Source organism: Taeniopygia guttata, chromosome 1A (assembly GCF_048771995.1).
Source record: "Taeniopygia guttata chromosome 1A, bTaeGut7.mat, whole genome shotgun sequence".
NCBI lineage: Eukaryota > Metazoa > Chordata > Aves > Passeriformes > Estrildidae > Taeniopygia > Taeniopygia guttata.
Window position 1 is genome coordinate 7333566 of NC_133025.1, and position 18461 is coordinate 7352026.

General features: G+C 40.3%; 1 protein-coding gene across 1 annotated transcript; it reads left to right on the plus strand.

The window, feature by feature from the left end:
- The first annotated feature begins 7008 nt into the window (after positions 1-7008).
- On the plus strand, positions 7009-18343 carry HSPA14 (heat shock protein family A (Hsp70) member 14). Its single transcript, XM_002193201.5, has 14 exons — positions 7009-7121; positions 7206-7286; positions 7374-7456; positions 8387-8435; positions 9213-9306; positions 9432-9522; positions 10532-10636; positions 11198-11359; positions 11801-11956; positions 13161-13263; positions 14748-14960; positions 15353-15526; positions 16358-16428; positions 17678-18343. The coding sequence occupies exons 1-14, from the start codon at positions 7059-7061 to the stop codon at positions 17754-17756; spliced, it is 1524 nt and encodes a 507-aa protein (XP_002193237.5). The 5' UTR covers positions 7009-7058; the 3' UTR covers positions 17757-18343.
- The last annotated feature ends 118 nt before the right edge of the window (positions 18344-18461 follow it).

The following is an 18461-nucleotide window of genomic DNA, read 5'->3' on the forward strand; positions in this document are numbered from 1 at the left end:
AGGGCAGACCCATGCAATTGATTTGTGCTGCAGATGTCTCTGCTGAAGTTGGCCTGAAAAAAACCCTGCTTGGTGAAGTGGGATTTGTCCCCTGTGAGCTGCCAGAAAACAGTGTGTCTCCTGCAGCAGCTCTTCTGTGAAGATTTTGAGGATTCCCTCCCACTTCCAAAGAAGTGAGGAGTCCCTGCAGCACAACTGATTAACATCAGAGCGTGGAGAGATGTTACAACAAACTGCCTGATTGCTCAGCCCTGCGTGGCTCAGCAGGTAGGATCAGAGGGTGTAATGGGTCCCAGGTCTGCCTGCAATGAGAACTGCTTTTGTCTCCATAAGAACATGGAGCTTTCCACAGAAGTGCCAGCTGTTATTTCAGAGGCAGCTCTCTGGGTCCAGGTCACTCAAACCAGAGCATCACCCAGTAAAGTCATTGGGTGTCTGGAATTCCTCAGAAGCCCTGAAGCTGTTGCTCAGGAAAAGTGCAGCTGTTTGTTCAGCAGCACAGCACCTCCCTCCTCTGCACCCTTGGCCTTTCCCAGCTTCCTCTGCAAAGGTGGAAGGGAATTTCAGTGTATCTATTCAGTCATCAGCTGATCAGCTGCCAACTGCTCTGTTAATTTTTCCCTGCTGTAATAGGCAGTTTAGAGCCCCAGCCAACGACCAGGGAAGCTGCTGGAAAGAGTCCCACTGATTTCAATGGCTGTCCAACAACACACAGCCATATATGCTGAAAATGAAGCACAAATCATACAAATCTGCTTCACACAGGCCACAGGACTGTCCTCTGTTATTCATAATTATCATTATTATTGTCATTACTGGATTTGAATTAATGCCCATGAGTGCAGATGGACAGAGATTTTTCTGAGCACAAATTCTGCCATTTAACCAGGGCTTTCTCAGAACTTCAAACAAAGAAGAATGGTTCCAGATGCCATTCTTTTCCTTTGCATCCCCACAGCTGCTGACCAGCTATGATGTCCACAGCAAGAACTAAATTTCTCTAAGTGAATTGTAAAATCTGTAAAAAAATTATTTACATACAACAATAATAAAAGCCTTAAGCTGAACAGCAGAGATTGCCAAAGGAATATTAACAAGTTAGCTAAAGACAGGGATCATTAACACTTAAAAAAATATGACTGCTCTGTAGTTTAAAGAACTGTAATTTCATCTTTGAGCTTTATAGATAGCAGTTGAATTGTGGGAAAGCAAGTAGTTCTGTCAGCTCTGCATGAATCCTATTAACACTTTTTATTTTTTTTTAATAAAAGGAGCTCAAAATCTATCACCACTTTGATCTCAGTTCAGTAAAGCTAATCTTAGTGTTGGTTTTAACATGGACATTCAATTGCATTTAATCATCTTCTGTGAAAATCAATTTAGTTGACATGATACTGACCAGGACTGGTCAGCAGAGATAAGAGCTGTGTTCGAGCTACTCCATCCTATTACACTCACCTCTAGGCAGGCAACTAATTAATGTGGTTATCCTCAGAACACCCTTGGGAGGAAGGAAAATTATGTTCCTGTTTATTTGTTCATTTGGGGTTTTTTTCCAAATTAAGAACTCAGGGAACAGCAAAATTAAATGGCTTAAATGGTAAATCTCTGACAGTGCACAGAATGAACTCCTCGTTTCTAGCTGGCACCCTCATGCCTAAATCCATTCTTTGCCTTCATTAATCACTATCAAATCTAATGCTGATCTCAACCTATTGTGGTAGTAATATTTTCTTAAACTGCTGGTTTAAACATTGCTCAGTTTTCATAGAATCATGGAACTGTTCAGGTTAGAAAAGGCCTCTAAGAACATTGAATCCAACCTTTACCCCAGCACCACACCCCACACACCTTCTGAAAACTTCCAGGGATGGTGATTCCAATGCCTGACCTCCTTTTCAGCAAATATTTTGTTCCTAATATCTAATTCTAATCTAAATCTTCCCTGACACAACTTGAGGCCATTTCCTCTCCTCCTTTTGTAGCCACCTCACCCTGCAGAGTATGAACTTCATGGCAGTGGTCAATGTGCACAAGGTTTTCCACTGAGAGGACAAAAGTGAATTTCAGGCATATTCTATCATGAAGTCTGCTTTGAAATCTCTGAGCTTGCCTCATGGCATCCATTGTAATTTGTGTCACAACTTAGATCTGCATTATTAATCATAACATTTTGCATTTACAGAGTATCCTCCAGCCAATGATCTCATCACACTTCCTATCCATTATTAAAGTCTTTCAACATTCCTGAAGAGTGAACTTGGCATCATTTAAGAGATGGAAAAACTGGAAAAAGGACAAGAGAGGAAAAATTACAAAATATGCAGATTTGCTCTTTTACTGGGATGAAAAAAAACCTGGCATGTATGTTTGAAAGTTCTCAGGCTTGACAAAAGTAATGAAGTTGTTCAGCCAACTTTGATCATCCCAGATGTGCCCAAAGATGACACTGCCCGACACAGTCAATAGCAATTCCCCAAGCGGCAGTGAGAATATTGCATATTTTTTGTTTTATTAGCACCAAATGTACATGCAATTATCTGTGGCATGTGCTTATATTTACTCTGCAGTAATTCATACAAGTTTGATTTCCCTAATAGCCAAATTTCAACAAAGCCTTGTCAAAGGTGACTTGTCCCAGTTCTCTGTTCCAGCCTTGAAGTGTGTTTGCTGTGTTTAATTGGCCTTCAATACCTCCTTGCCCCTGTCAACAATAATTCACAATTGGCTGAGTGGCAGCAGAGAAGAAATGTACCAGAGTGACCTGAAAGAGCTTCCTGTTTTCAGGACAACATTGTTTCAGTGGAGTCATCAGCAGATTCCCTTGGGATGCTTCAGTGTGGGTGAGCAGCTCATTCAAGGAGCGCTCATCAATGCCCCAGGTACAGTTTGGTTGTTTCGGGTTGTAAGAAAATCAAGTTTTTCCTACTTTGTGACTCATGTTTGTGATGTGGAATGCAAAAAAAAAAAAAAGTGGTTTATTTTGAAAGCACCCTAAGGTTTTTCAAAAGAAGAAAGAAAACTACCATTCTTGTTTTACAATCCAAATCAGAGATGTTTACTATACTCTATGTCCTCTAAATTATAAACCAACCTTGGGATACTGTCTAATAAGCATTCTGGTGTGAGTAAAGGAAAATTAATGTGGCTTCAACTTTGCTGCCATCCTGAACAGACTGAGTGCTGTAAATGGAATGTTGCGCTTTCATGCGGCAGTTCTGCCACCTACAGGCGCTGAGAGCAGCCCTGCAAGGGGTTTCTATATACTTCTTTTTTTCGGTCAGCTGAAGGAAGACTCCACAGCAGTCAGCCCCAACCTTCGACCCATAAAAATACTTTGTTCCACTTATTATACAGTAAGACAAGTCTTTAACTAATCTGACCCACTAACTGAGCTTGCTTCTTCCCTACCATTTATATACTGTGGGTATATATTTTGGAGAAGGGGTACTGAAATCAGTTTTATTAAGTGACTTTTGTAATGGGTGGCAAAAGTTAGAGCAAAGCCAGAAATTAGCTACAGCCTCCACCAAAGCCCAGCAGCTTTGGAAGTGATATACAGACAGACCCCCCAACACTATGTGTGCCCAAAATATGCACTGCAGTGAATAAGGATGGTGTAATCACTTCAGGGAATTTAGGCAATGAGCTTGAAAACCCTCTTTTTATACAAAGTGAGGGAAATTGAAGATTACTAACAGAGATGACAGTACCTCCTGTAAGACTATGTAGTCTTACACCTCTGTCTTGGGGATGGAGCTGTTTTCAAAGCTGGGGCTAAGTGCTACTCAGAGGATTCCTGGTCAGGTGCCCCGCAGCCAGGCTCTCACAAAGTTCTCCTGAGAATCCTGACCACTGAGCTGGCCCTGTTCCCATCCTCAGGCCAGAGATGATCGTAGTCTTGGAGCTGCCACAGATCAGGCCACAATCTTGGAGCTGCCATCTTGTCTCCTCGAAGCTTAATCTTCTGAGAATTAAGTCAGAACACACACAAGATAATTAAAAGAAGTCCTCTCATCCCTCTTTCCTCACCCCAAGGGACATTTTAGAGTATGTAGCATTTCCCAGCTGCAAAACAATCTTTCTTCAATAGAGACACTTGCTTCCACCTTAAAGGCAGCCAGTGAGAAAGATGGGGACAGAGTTTTCAGCAGGGCCTGTTGCAAGGGGTGATGGTTTTAAATTGAAAGAGGGCTGATTTGTGTTAGATATGAGGATATAAGGCTGCTCTGGTTTTAGGATGGCTGAGAGATATGCCATAGCCCAGAGGAGAAGGGACAGCTCTGACACTGTGACAGGTTTGTGCTACTGCTTTTTCAGCTGGGAAATAATACTAATGGGTTTCATCAGAGCACCTGTCTAATTCTGAGCTGAGTTTGATACATGGTGGGCGTTTGTTGGATGTAGGTGCCTGGAAATGTGCAGCACTCCAATCAGACTGTGGCTGGGTGTTTCTCTTCTTCCTGCCCCAGAGAAATAGCTCTCACAGAGGTGTGCAAGATCAAATTCCAAACCCAGGCTGCTGCTTCCACTTTTTATTTAGAGGTGGGTTGTTGCCCCATCTGTCAGCTCACTCCAGCTCAGTGCAGCTTCTGAACTTCCCATTAGATAAGAACAATTCCCAAAAACATAGGAAGGGCACAGACAGAAAAGGACTTTTCACTCCTCAGCAAACAATTCTTGCCACCACAAACCTCTGCCAAGGAATTTCTTCTCTGGTATCATTCAGGTTTGCTTATACGTGGCAGGAACATTAATTGCTTTGGTTAAGATAAGCATAACTTCTGTGTGTCCATATGGACATGTCAATGGCATAACAACTGGAAAATAACTCTGGGTGAGTCAGGGTTGTTACCAGGGTGGCCACAAGCACTTTGTTATGCACAGATTACACCTTCTGGCTTGGGTTCTAAATACCAGTATATTAACATAAATGATGCAACTAGTATTAGGATTTTGAGGAAAGCACATGGAAAATACTTTGTTTTCTGTATTGGGGCCTATGTTCTCTTTTACCCTCACATCTTCTGTGTCTCTTCCCAGACTCCCTTCTCTTTGCCAAAAGCATCATAGGGAGCCACCCCTCATTTCCCCTTTTTCTACAATACCTTTTTCCAGTCCATACAGCTCTCTCCTGCCCACTTCTAACCTTTTTCTCTTTTCATTCCTCCATTTACAAGAGAAGACAGAAAGGAGCTACAATTTGGACATTCACCATAGGGATTGTTTCCAGCTGTATAAGCTCTGCCTTCGTCACGCTGCCATCAGCTCTGGAGCATGGACTGCTGGCATCTGAGCTCGACTTTGGGCACCTTCAGCAAGCTCAGTTACCCAAAGGAAGATTGTCCCATGACTTAAGAACCTTAAGAATGTGGGCTCTGTTCTGGGATAGACAATTCCTTTGAGACTCCAAGAAACACCTTTCACCTCTGTACATTCCTTTGACCTTCAACATATCATTTACAAAGCACGACAAGGACAATCTTTGTTTCAGAGCAATGTAGAGAGATGGCCCAGAGGGGCATTTAGACTCTATGGAAATAAGATGCAAATGAGCACCCAAACCTACACAAGTACTGTCACTTGGGCAGTGTGAAGTTGCAAATGTGAGGTGGCCTGGTCTGTCCTGTGATAACTTTGCAGTTCCTTTTATGGGGTCACACAAAACCTGGGGAGCTGTTGGCACACTGCTCTGGCCAGGATGAATTTCTGTGTGAATTAGAGATCTTTTTTTTTTTTTTTTTTTCTTTTTTCTTCCCTGTCCTGTGGCATTGAGAAAGAATTTCTGCAACAGCAGTGTAGCATTATGAGACACTGAACTTTGCTTTCAGGCATTGCTCATGCCTTGTTAGACGATGGAAAACCAGCACTCCAGCTCAACCTGCAGCACTAGATACAGAGATATTTCTGTAGTATAGGAAGGTGGGACATTATGTTATAGATACCTAGTATAATATTGGCTTTTCACAAATATTAAAATGGGTTCTATATGTGTGGTGTTAAAGTAACTTTGTTATAAAGATACAGCTTTTATTTATGTTGTTAATTAAGCTTAGACACAGTAGCAAAATAGCTGATATAGGTATGCTTGTGTTAAAATGTCTGCTTGGATGGGATAATATCCAAGGAACATATGAAGAGGACACCTGTACACATCAGCCAACGATCAGCACTCACTGTCTGAAGACAATGTGGGCTGGGGCCAGCTCTGAAGATGATGATAAAAAGGACTAAAACCACAACCAAGGAATATACATGTTCTAAAAAGGTGGATGCAAGGAGGAGATACACTAAATAATTATTGGAACACGTAAACTAGTTTGTGAAAAAGTTTACTATGCATAAGAGTCTATGAATATGCAACAGGGGGGTGTAAGGGAAAAGGTATTTAAGGGGTATCTCCGAAGATAAGCGCCAAGGTGCACCCAACCATGATAACCTTCGCTCTATGGTCCTTCTCTCCTGTTGTCCTTTATTAATAGGAGAGTGAATGTGTTTTTAACAATTAGGAGGAATTTCTTCACAGAAATGGTGATTAGACAGTGGATTGCCCAGGGAGGCGATGGAGTCGCCATCCCTGGAAATGCTTAAGGAAGGTGTGGACACGGCACTCAGTGCCCTGGTCTGGTTGACAGGGAGGTGTTCAGTCACAGGCTGGACCCGGTGATCTCAGAGGTCTCTTCCAACCTAACGTCTGTGATTTACAACCTCCATGTGCTTCACCGCCAGCAACTAAACCGCGAGAGGCGCCACGGACATAAACCACAGGCACACTTGGTGTTTTGCCCACTTTGATGGCGATTCTCCATTTTGATTTCTCCATTTTCTAGTTGTTTAACACGCTAATTCCCATTTTCCCGCCGCCCCGGGTTTGAGAAGCCCTCACGGAGCCGCCTCAGCGGCCCGCCACAAGGCGCGCGCAATCTGCCCCGTTGCTATGCGCGATGACGCCACTCGCTCTGCTTTTTCTCATTGGCTGCTCCGCCGGGGCCGGCGCGGCGCGGCACGGGATTGGTCGGGAGCGGCGCCGCGCGGGGCACGCCGGGGCGGGAGGGACGATGGCGGCCATCGGGGTGCACCTGGGCGCCACCTGTGCGTGCGCCGCCGTGTACAAGTACAAGGTGAGCCCGGGCCGCCGGGGCTGCCCTCGGCCCGGAAACCCCCTCAGGCTCACGGCCCTTCCTCTGTTCCGTCTCTCTCCCCAGGATGGCCGCGCCGACGTGGTCGCCAACGACGCCGGGGACAGAGTGACTCCCGCGGTCGTGGCGTTCTCGGAGAGCGAGGAGGTGAGGCCGCGTTGTGGAGGGGGAAGGGAGAGAGCGCTGTCCGCTACTCAGTTTTTCCTTCCTTCTTGTCCTTTGTTTTCCGTTCAGGTTGTTGGCTTAGCTGCGAAGCAAAGTAGGATAAGAAATATTTCGAACACTGTAGTGAAAGTAAAGCAGATCCTTGGGCGAAGGTAAGAGAATGGGCGTGGAAGGGGCGGTGAGAAATTGCTCCCGTTTAAAGCTGTTTTCACGTCTCAGCGCTAATTCTGAAGGCATCTCTTAAAAAATCATTATGTTATCAAAAAATCGTATAAACGGGGAAATTGTTCCCGTTTAAAGCTGTTTTCACGTCTCAGCGCTAATGCTGAAGGCATCTCTTAAAAAATCATTCTGTTATCATACAGTCGCTGAACGGTTTTGTTTGGAAGGGATTTTAATGATTACCTCTCTTCCAACCCCCCCGTCATGTGCAGGGACACATTCCCCTAGACCAGGTTGGTACTATGAGCTTCTTAGCCTGTGTTTCTCCCAGCAGCAAGAAGATGCTTCTGAAAATAGAGAAGTAGAGAAGAAAAATTGTATTTTAGGTCTGAACTTGTCTGTGAAAATCAATTTGTGAAATACATAGTTGCATATATGCTTTTCATACATACTTAAGTTTCTTAACTGATTTTTTTTTGTCACCTGATTGCTCTTCTGTAAAATCCAGTGTGGTTTAACTTTTCAGTGATGACTGAGCTGTGTGTTACAGCCCTTTCATTGACAGGAACTGACAAGATGTTGCCCATTCTGGTGTATTTCTTAGCACTTCTCAGATGCAGAACTTCACTGAAACCTTTTATAATGTTCATAGCAGGTTAAAACAATGTGTTGGATTTTGGTTTTCCTTTTCCATAATTATAAGGTATTTTTTTGATCATAAGTTTTGGGAGAAGAGGAGTCAGGACTGTTGGATTTTCTTTACTCCATAAATGTATCTGTAGAGTGAAAATAGGAATTTTTGGTTCAAGTACAGCTTAGTGTGTTGGAGATGTTAAAAGGAATATCAGCAAGATGCTGATATTTGTGCAATTAACCTTGAATGTGTGATTTATTTTGTTATTTTGAATTTTTATGGGCAGCTCTGATGACCCTCAGGCAAAGAAATATATTGCAGAAAGCAAATGTTCTGTAAGTATGATAATTTGTATAATTTTATGCTTTCTTTGTTATTGTTTGGGCCATACCAGGTGCTCTGTAGTGATCAACTCTCATCATATGATGTCCCTTTGCTGCTATGTGGAATGTTTCTGTTTTATCCAGTAGACAACCATGGTCTGGGGTCTGCCAGCATAATATAGTTAGTTCCAACAGAAAGTTATTTACCTCTTGGCCATTCTCAGAAGGGATGATCCTAATATATTTAGGTAGTGGCACTGTGGTTTTTCTTAGAGCTGGTAAAAGATACTGGTAAAAGTTGCAGCACCTTGTGATTAACATCTCTAACCAGTTGATTTAATCTCAGTATTTAATTTGTGTAATACTGTCCTTGTTGCTAGAAAGTTTTGAAAAACGGGAGAAAAATTATCCTGGAAAATAGATTAGTAACAAAAGAATGAGTTTTCCTCTGGGTTTTGGCTGTTCATATTGGTGTGATTTTATAAATAGCTGGGTTTTTGCTCCTGGAATATAACCAGGAGTGTACTTTTGTTCTAAACTTTGCTTTTGTACTCAGGAAAACTTAATAGAAGGGAAAGTCTGGACTCTGTAAATTCTTAAATGTCCCTGTTGTGTCTGTTACGTGCTATGAGTCTTTGATAAGCGTGATGAAAGTGTTTATTCCCTTGTAGTAGAATACTAATGCAGACTATTTACATAGTCCAGTGCATTTTACTTTAAACAGAGCCTATATATTTTTGTAACTAACCAAATTACTATCTGACAAAGGTGTGTTGGTTTTGCTTACAGATGATTGAGAAGAATGGGAAACTTCAGTATGAAATAGATAACAAACTCATTAACCCAGAAGATGTGGCAAAACTAATTTTCAGTAAAATGAAAGGTATATACAAATTAAATTCATTGACATGTTTTAGCTTTTTAAGCTGTCCTTTTATTTTTAAGATGTCATATATTTTTTTTCTTGCTTGTTTTTACTCACCATGCTCTGTCTGTGTTTCTAAACAGAGACTGCCCAGTCTGCATTGGGTTCAGATGTGAATGATGTTGTTGTCACAGTACCATTTGATTTTGGAGAAAATCAGAAAAATGCCCTTGGGTAAGAGCATTGAGGTTTTTCTGTTATTTTATATGCCTAAAGCAGATGGTCTGGAAGGGAAGGTCAGCAGTGGGAACTCTGCTGCTGGACTTCAGCTTGTGACTGTCAGTCAAGATATTGGGATGTTATTTAAACGGGGAAAATATGAAAGCGAGAGATTTAATCCTGAGTGGAGAAAATTTTAATTGAATTTGCTGATGTGACCAAAAGGAAATTGTGAATCACTGAAGTGAGAGGAAATTTCAATTTCATCAAGGATAGAACCTCATTTCAGATCAGGATTTTCAGTGACCCCTTTGAAATGCAAATAGTGTCTCACCCTCCTCCATAATTTCCCCTCCCTGCCCTTCTTACTCCCCAGAGTGGTGCTACTTGGCATCTTGAGGCCTGCTTTGTCAGAATGTAGATCTGGAATAAATACCAGTTTTCTACTTTGAAATTCTGTTTGGAAATACTTTTGCTCGAACAGTTCCTCAGTAGGAAAACATAAGTGTGCATAAAGCTGAGCATAAATGGTAGCATCTATTTTTGCTTTCTGATATGTAGAAGCCCTTGTGTTTAACTGTCATGAAAGAAATAAATAAAGCACATCTAAAAGTTGGTCAGAAAACTTGTAAGTCAAGTGTTGCAAGTGAGGCATGGTAAATTAACTTTGTTGCCTGTTGAAATGATGTATCAAGGACTTTTAATGCCACCCTTGAAGATAAGTTACAAGTTTGATTTAGGGTGGGGTGTAGTTGTGAGGTATTTTGCAGTTTTTATGGGCTGAGTAATCTCATAGACCAGTATTTTATTTGACAGAGAGCACACAGCAGATCCAATTATCTGAAGAGCACAATAGCAACTGACCTTCTTGGTACCTATCTTGTCCAGTCACTCAGTTTTGTTAATACCATACTATAAACAAGGTCTGATTAGGTGGCATATGTAGTTCAGGTGAAATCCTAATTGTGTGTGACTATAGTGAGAGCATTAAAGTAAAATGAAATGCTGTTATGGCTCATTACAGGGAAGCAGCTGCAGCTGCTGGGTTCAATGTTATGAGATTAATTCATGAACCATCTGCAGCTCTCCTTGCTTATGGAATTGGCCAAGATTCACCCACTGGGAAAAGGTAAAATCTTAATATTTTAGTTCTTTTCAAGCTGCTGTAGAAATCGTAAATGAGGAAATGCTGTGTTGCCTTAGCATGAGGCATATTTTGCTTTTTTCTCTCAATCAAGACAATAAGCATTTAGAAGTTGTAATTTTGAAGTGTATTAAATCCCTTTGCTTTGGTCTTTATATTTTGAGAATTGTCTCTAAAGATTTGTCCCCAGTTTCCAACTTTCTGTTTAATAAGCTGATTGGCTTGAAGAAAAATGCATTCCTTTTTAAATATATTTTGGCATAGCTGGTTTTAATTGTGAGAGATGGGATCATTTTACATGGGCTGGAAGAACTAAGCAGAGCTCCTGGGTTCAGTAGATGTATCTGGTTGTCTTTATGAATATACAGATAATTCACTTTCCAAATACTAAAGTCTGCTGTCAGTTTGAACCTTTTTGTTCTTACTAGGTGTTTCTTTACCATTCTCATATACTTCTTGTCTGATTAAAACCATCAAGACATGGTGGTAATCTTTTGACAGTGTGTCAAAATTAATGCTCCTTTCAATATTTTTTTAATGTGGCAGCAATGTGCTGGTTTATAAACTGGGTGGAACATCACTTTCTATCACAGTCATAGAAGTAAACAGTGGAATATATCGTGTACTTGCTACAAACACAGATGACAGCATTGGTGGAGTTTGCTTCACAGAAGCTCTAGCACAACACTTAGCTTCTGAATTTCAGAGGTAAGATTTGAATTCCAAGCATGTTGCTGTTAGGACAGGGTCTTCATTATATGGTGCTTGCTTTAAAAAAAAAAAACAAAAAACAAACCTAGCAGAATCTTTGTTAGTGAAATGGTTCAAGTAAAGATGATGCTGGAGGAGCAGTCAGTTGTTTGGGGCTGACTGCCCCAAAGAGGAGGAAGTCAGGGGAATGCCTGGGAGGGGGAGGACTGGGAAATGCCTGAGTTGGTTGGATGTTGCCTGAAGTTGGTGTTAAACTGTAAGAGCTCAGCTGTGGACTCTGTTGTGTGCAAACTTTCAGTAGTGGCATGTAGTTAGTACCAAAATGTTTAGCAAAAAAAGAAAAAGCAAGAGCTCTAACCTGTTTTTCTTTTCAGAAAGAGTTACCAGTCAAATTCCTGTCTCTTTTAACTGGTGTAATCTTTTTTTTTTTAAATACAGGTCTTGTAAACATGATATTAGAGGAAATCCCAGAGCCATGATGAAGCTAATGAACAGTGCTGATATTGCAAAACACTCTTTATCAACCCTGGGAAGTGCAAACTGTTTTGTAGATTCACTGTATGATGGCTTGGACTTTGATTGCAATGTGTCCAGGTAAGGCAGATCTTGGAGCTACTGAAGTCTTTCTAGGTGATATTGTGGATGTTCATTCAGTAAGCTTTGATTTCTGATGGTGTTTATTTTAGAGAAGGAAGTAAGATTGAGGGCAAACTGCTGTTTCATGTTGATGGTTCTGTTATGTTGCAATCTGTAGTGGTCAGGGCAGTCACACTAACAGTGTTGCCTTGATGGTTAGAAAATGAAGTGCAAAAAAGGCACAAGGAGACCCCATCTTCAGAGTCTGGTTGTTGAGCAGAGGGGAGTAGATATTGTAATGAATCAAGGTGGCTGTTTCTGTCCCCTTGTTGTTTTTATTGTACTTCCCTTAAAGAAAAGATGGTTTGTGGACTCTTCATCTAAATGAGATCCAGAATGGTAGGAGTCCTGGAAGTCTTGATGTTGCTTCTCAGTGAGAGCAGGACTAGAAAGATATTTGCTGTCTTTTTGTTCCTACTGCTGTGTCCTACTCAGTCTCTTTTCCTTTGGGATGATCTCTTAGTGAGATTTTTAGCTCACTTTGATTGCTCTTCTAGGTAGCAGCAGCTTTAGCAAAATGAATCAGACTTTTTCATTCCAGAACTACAGCAGTTGGAGCTGCTCAAATAAGGCACAGCAGGTTTGAAGGTGTGAGAAACAAATGGGGTCAGCTCCATTTGGATCAGGATGCCAGTCCTGTGGATTAGTGTTGCAGACTTTGATTTGTTGTATTCATGCAGAGTAAAACTTCCTTTGCAGGCTTGAAAGAAAAAAAAGCAAGCACAAGTTTGTTTTTTAAGTTGCCTAATCTGTCCCCTGTGTGAAAATCAGGACACTGCTTGATTTGCCCCTAAAAATTGAGTCTTTGTATTCATTTTAAAGATCATGAAGCAGTTCCAGGATTTTTCTTTATTTCTTTTTATATGAGCCAAGACAGTAATACTGGTGTTGTCAGCACGATACTGTTTTTTTTTTCCTCTGGAGTACACTGAAGAATGAATGTAAATTTGTGTAGGTGTGGTTGATGGAACTAATAGCACAGCTACTTCACAACAGCAAAATTGCTTGAAGATTAATAATGGGAAAATAAGACTTTTTCTAAATCCTGTAGTAGCAGCTGGAGAACTAAAGTATAGTCTAAAAATTATTATTCTTCCATTTCAGGTACTTGTCTCTAATGGATTACATGATCCTTTTTGAGTGTTTTATTTTTCTCTTTTAGGGCCAGGTTTGAACTTATCTGTTCTTCACTTTTTAGTAAATGTGTAGAAGCAATTAAAAAGCTCTTGCAGCAAGTTGGATTTACAGCAGATGATATTAATAAGGTAATAATAGAAATCATGTAGGATGTTTCCACAAGAACAATGCTTCTGAGGCCTGTTTTCCTTGCAGACTGAGATTATTCCATTATATATTTAAGCAGTTTTGACTGGGATCCAACAAAATCTGTAGATTCAGGGTCTTTAGAATTACTGTATTTGCTTTCATTTCAGGTATTTGAAGTTAAGTATAAGGCAGAGTCACATTCAGTTGTGTGTTTTTACTGCTGCATATTGAGTAGGTGGGGAGGATTTGTCTCCATTTGGTGTGTTTGTGTAACTCTGCCCAAATTCAAGCTGAGGAGTACCTTCCTTAAATTCAGTCTCTGGGCTTTGTTCTGCCTTCATTCAACTTTGGACAGGGTTTGCTGAGACTTCTGAAGAAAGGCAAAGTTTTGACTTTTGAACAGATCAGTAAGTGTCCACTTGGTGCTTGTCCTCCTCCTTGCTGGCTTAAAAACTGCAGGAGGTGCCAAACCAGGGAGTGGTTTAATCCCAAAGATGGTGAGCAAGGCAGCAGACATTAGTTGTTTAATTCATGTCTCTCTTGCCTTGGTGTAAGAGAGGAAATTCATCTCACCCCCTTTGTGCCTGCGCTTGGCAAATGATGCTGCTTTCTTTGCTGATAGAATTGGGTCATCAGGTCTGCAGCTGAAGCTGCCTGGTGCTTTCAAAGACATTTAATGCTGTTTCAGACTCTTAATTCTGTCACATCTCAGTTTCTCTAATGGATAATGAAGTATCCCAGGCCACTGTTTGAAGAACAGCTTTTGTTTTCTGGTGGCCGTAGTCTTTACGTGGCCTTTCAGGCTGTAGTGCTTTGGATGGAGGGCAGTGGAACACTTTAAATGTAAAAATATATAACCTCAGAGTTATGTTTTGCATGAGGAAAAGTAGGAATTAGCTTTATTTCTGGATCTGGCTGATTTCAACAAAGTCTCTATGATAAGACTTGGATTTAGGGATAAAACCTGACTTGCTCCTTCCTACAGGTGCATGATGGAAGGGTGAGTGGCAAGCAGCACAAATTACAGCATGGGGAAATTTTAGATTCCAGGAAAGGAATGTGTAGTATGAGGGAAATCAGATGCTGAATTAAGGGCTTACAGAGTCTGTGGAATACATATCTGTGGAGGAAAGGTCCTGAGCAGCCTGTTGTAACTGTGCCTGGTCTGGCCAGGAGGTTGGACTAGATTACCCCGGAAGTCCCTTTGAACCTGATGTTCTTTTGGTGATGAATTTTTCAATTTTCAAGGTGTTACTTTATTTAGGTGATTCTTGCTGTAAGAGAAGATTTTCAAAGACATCATATTTCCTTTAATTTCAAAAGAAAAAGTATTAAGTCAACCAAAGATTACATCAATTTTTATTCCAACAACTGCAGATGATAAAATATCCCAGAGCAGTTTGCATTTTTGCACTGCAGGGTGTGACTTGTCTGTTTTATTTCACAGACTAAAGATTTGAAATTATTATGATGTGTTTTCCAGGTAGTTCTTTGTGGTGGGTCTGCTCGAATCCCAAAACTACAGCAGCTGATCAAAGATATTTTCCCAACTGTGGAATTACTGAATTCAATTCCTCCAGATGAAGTTATTCCCATTGGTGCAGCCATAGAGGCAGGAATTCTGCTAGGGAAAGAGAATACCTTATTAGAAGAAGATACACTCATTGAGTGTTCTGCCAAAGATATTCTTCTTAAGGTAAGGCTAAAATTAGAATATTAGAAAGTCTTACTGCCGCAGTGCGTATGTAACACTGATGATGTGTGATTGATGTTAGAGAAACAGCATTGGTTTATTACTTCTACAGATTTGCTATAGATCAGCAGTACATGGTAACTTAGGTTTATTGACAAAAAAATTGACAGGAAAATTTGATTTTAAGGGGAGATAGATTGTATCTTTCCTATGTTGTAGTAGCTAGACTTCTCATTTGTAGGAATGTCAAGGTTTTTACTTGCTGTGATGGTAAATGTGACAGAGGGAATGAAGCTTGGATTTCTTTTCTTGTGGAGCATTGTTGTAACACTTCCAGGTCAATGAAGCACTTAAAGAAAAACATGAACTATATATTTTTTTTCTTTTTTTTTAAGGGAGTAGACGAGTCAGGGGCTGACAAATTCACAGTGCTATTTCCATCAGGGACACCATTGCCGGCTCGAAGGCAGCACACCCTGCATGCTCCTGGAAATATTTCCTCTGTGTGCCTTGAGCTGTACGAGTCATTGGGGAAGAGTCCCATGCATGAAGAGGAGAAATTTGCACAGGTGAGTATTTGCACACTTCTGTGTACCTTCAACAACAGCCACCTGGAAAAAAAATGGAAATCAATTCCACCAATACCAAAACTTGTTGTTAGTGACATTACAGTGATATGCATCTCTTTGGTATTAGTCTGTTAATTGTTCTTTTGGACATGCAAAATACTGAACTACTTTATAAAGTACTGAAGTTTCCCTTTTGGAGTCCTAAATGGCTGACAGGATTTGACACGTGGCACTACTGTAATAAGATCACCTGGGATGAGAGATTTTGCCAGTTATTCCTGTTGTACACAGATCCTTGAAGATTTAGGTGAATGAAATGGCATAGCTATTGTGTTGATTACTTTTTGGTCTTCCTAGATTGGACAGGATCTTGTTATTAAACATTGAATTTGATTTGTCACAGTGGTAAGATGGAATTATTTAATCAAGTGGGGGTTTAAAGTTGTTTAGGAATCAACCTACAGAGAGCACAGCTTTTTTGAAACAGTTATGATGTGCTTTCCTTGGAAAGCATCAGTGAAGGGGAAGATGTGTCTGAAATTGATGGAATATTTAAGAAGATTGTTATTCCACCTTAATTCTGCCCAAATATCTTTAAAGGGATAGGGAAGGGATGTTACCTAATAATTGCAGTACTGATTCTAAAGGACACTGGGAGTGATAGGTACTTTGGCTATCTCAGGGATAGATTCTGAACCAAAACAGAACAACAATAGTGCAAATAGCTAAAATGCACGAATTTTCACATCTTAGCTGTTGTGTCTCTTCCCTTGAACTGCTGCACAAGAACTTGAACCTACTATAATCAAACTTCTTTTTTTTTTTTTATAGATTGTACTCCAGGATTTAGATAAAAAGGAGGATGGCCTACATGATATACTAACTGTTCTCACTATGAAAAGGTACCCAAACCACTTGTTCTGTTTACACTATGGCACACTTCTGACAAACACTCTTTGCTCCTGTTACAGAGTTTTTTGTGGGTTTTTTGAGCAATCTCAGCATTTCTTTGGTCACAGGGCTGTACAGTCCTAGCAGGGGTAAATTCTGTAGAAGTGTGGGTTTTCTGCAGTACCTTTGGTGCTGTCATTTTTTGGTTCTTAAAGAAACAAAGCTTAATACAATTGTGCCGATTATTTTTAGTAACTTGTGAACCGCTGATCAGTTTGGCCATGCATGAGAGCAGTCAGGATCTCAGACTTTCTCTGGAAGTGGGTTGGGCAGCTTTGCTGAATGCCCACACTCTTGGGAAAAACTGAAGGAGGTTTTGTCTTTCTTAGTTATGAAGGATTGTAGAATTTACAGTGGCTCTGTGCTTTCAGAGGCAGGGTTGTTAAACAGAGAAACAATGCCACAAGAAATTTCTACTTGCTATTTAAGGTTCAAAATACTTAATTTTCTTATATTAGCTATCAGGTGTATTAATGCCTATCAATAGACCTCACCTAAAATGGCTTGTTTGTCATACACAGATTTATATACTGAGCACTGATAAGGAAAACATTTTGGGGATTATAGATAGAACTCTGTCATGCAGAAAAACAGCATTATTTGGAAGGAGGTTTAAGGAATATTTAGGTGGGAAAGGGAGAGGAAGTTTAGTAGAGAACATCTATTTGTATGTAAATATTTTGTATGACTGTATGCCTAGCTGAAGTAGGGCTCAATATTTCTTAAGTCTTGGATTTTGACAATAAAGGTTTTCCTTGTTGAAGGAGATCCTTGGAATTTAAAGACTACTTACACTTTAAAAGTCATGTTCTCGTGCTATGACAAGACATGTTTATCAATCCACTGCTGGTACTCAGTTCTCACAAGGAATATTTTGAATAATATTACCACATATTCTGTTTACAAACCTATACAAAATAAATTGAGTTGCAATATTTACATGTGTTCTTAGATCTATTTCAGCATATGTAGAGAAGATAGATGCTTTAAGGGCAAGAAGTATAAAACCAATTACTAAATTAAACTTAATTTCATAAATAAATTTCATCTGTGTTGAAGCATGTTTGTCCCTGGATATTTTGATGCTGATCTGTCATCCTTTCCTGTGTGAGGACTGTTGTTTATCAACTCTGGCACATGCAGTAACATAGTAAGTATTGTGTTGAGATAATCCTAAACATAACTCTCTCTTTTATCTAGGGATGGGTCCTTGCACGTTACCTGCACGGATCAAGATACTGGAAAGTGTGAAATTATCACTGTCGAAGTGGCATCATAGGCCATTGTGGAAGGCAACGTTTTTCTGACTTGATTTTTCTCTTACTGGCTTTTCTGCCAAAACAGTGACTCTCTGTGATGTCTCTCATGTTTCTTAGAGGACTGTAATAAACTAAAATAAAATACCACCAAGTTATTTTGCCACCAAGTCTGTTCAGAGTGTGGTGCAAAGCATTAGTCAAGACATGTGAACAGCAGATGGTTGAATTATCAGCACTTGGTTTACCAAATGCAAAGCACAAATGCCTGTGGTTCAGCAGCAAGCATATTACACAGTTTGAAGATTTTTCTTGATTAATCAGGTCTTGTACCTGTTCAGCCAGTGCACCTGTGGCTTCAGTAGTATAGCTTTGAACCAGTGAGAATGAGACTGGTGAACATCCACTCTCTGGTAATTCTAGAGTCCTGTGTGGTCTTGGTATTGTCCAGAACCGTGAAGGTGGAGCCCATTTGCGCTGGCCTCTTGAGCAGGTGAATTTTTTTTTACAAGAATTTTTTTCTGTAAAATGGTTGTCATATTATCTAAGAAATGTAAGAGTTAAGTGTGCTTATTTATATGTTATTAAAAAATAATTTTTTTTATGTGGATCCTGGCAATCTCTATTATATGTGGTACTGTTTTAAATCTGTATTGTCATACATTTGTGTGGGTATACGCCGGCAGGTTTTTTCAGTAATGAGATGGAGCAGGCAAGTGTGGTAATGA

Excerpts from the sequence above, each read along its gene's own strand:
- HSPA14 (XM_002193201.5), top strand. The coding sequence starts at position 7,059 with ATGGCGGCCATCGGGGTGCACCTGGGCGCCACCTGTGCGTGCGCCGCC. Across the intron at positions 9,307-9,431 it reads AATTTTCAGTAAAATGAAAG|AGACTGCCCAGTCTGCATTG; the intron begins GTATATACAAAT and ends GTTTCTAAACAG. Across the intron at positions 14,961-15,352 it reads CCAAAGATATTCTTCTTAAG|GGAGTAGACGAGTCAGGGGC; the intron begins GTAAGGCTAAAA and ends TTTTTTTTTAAG.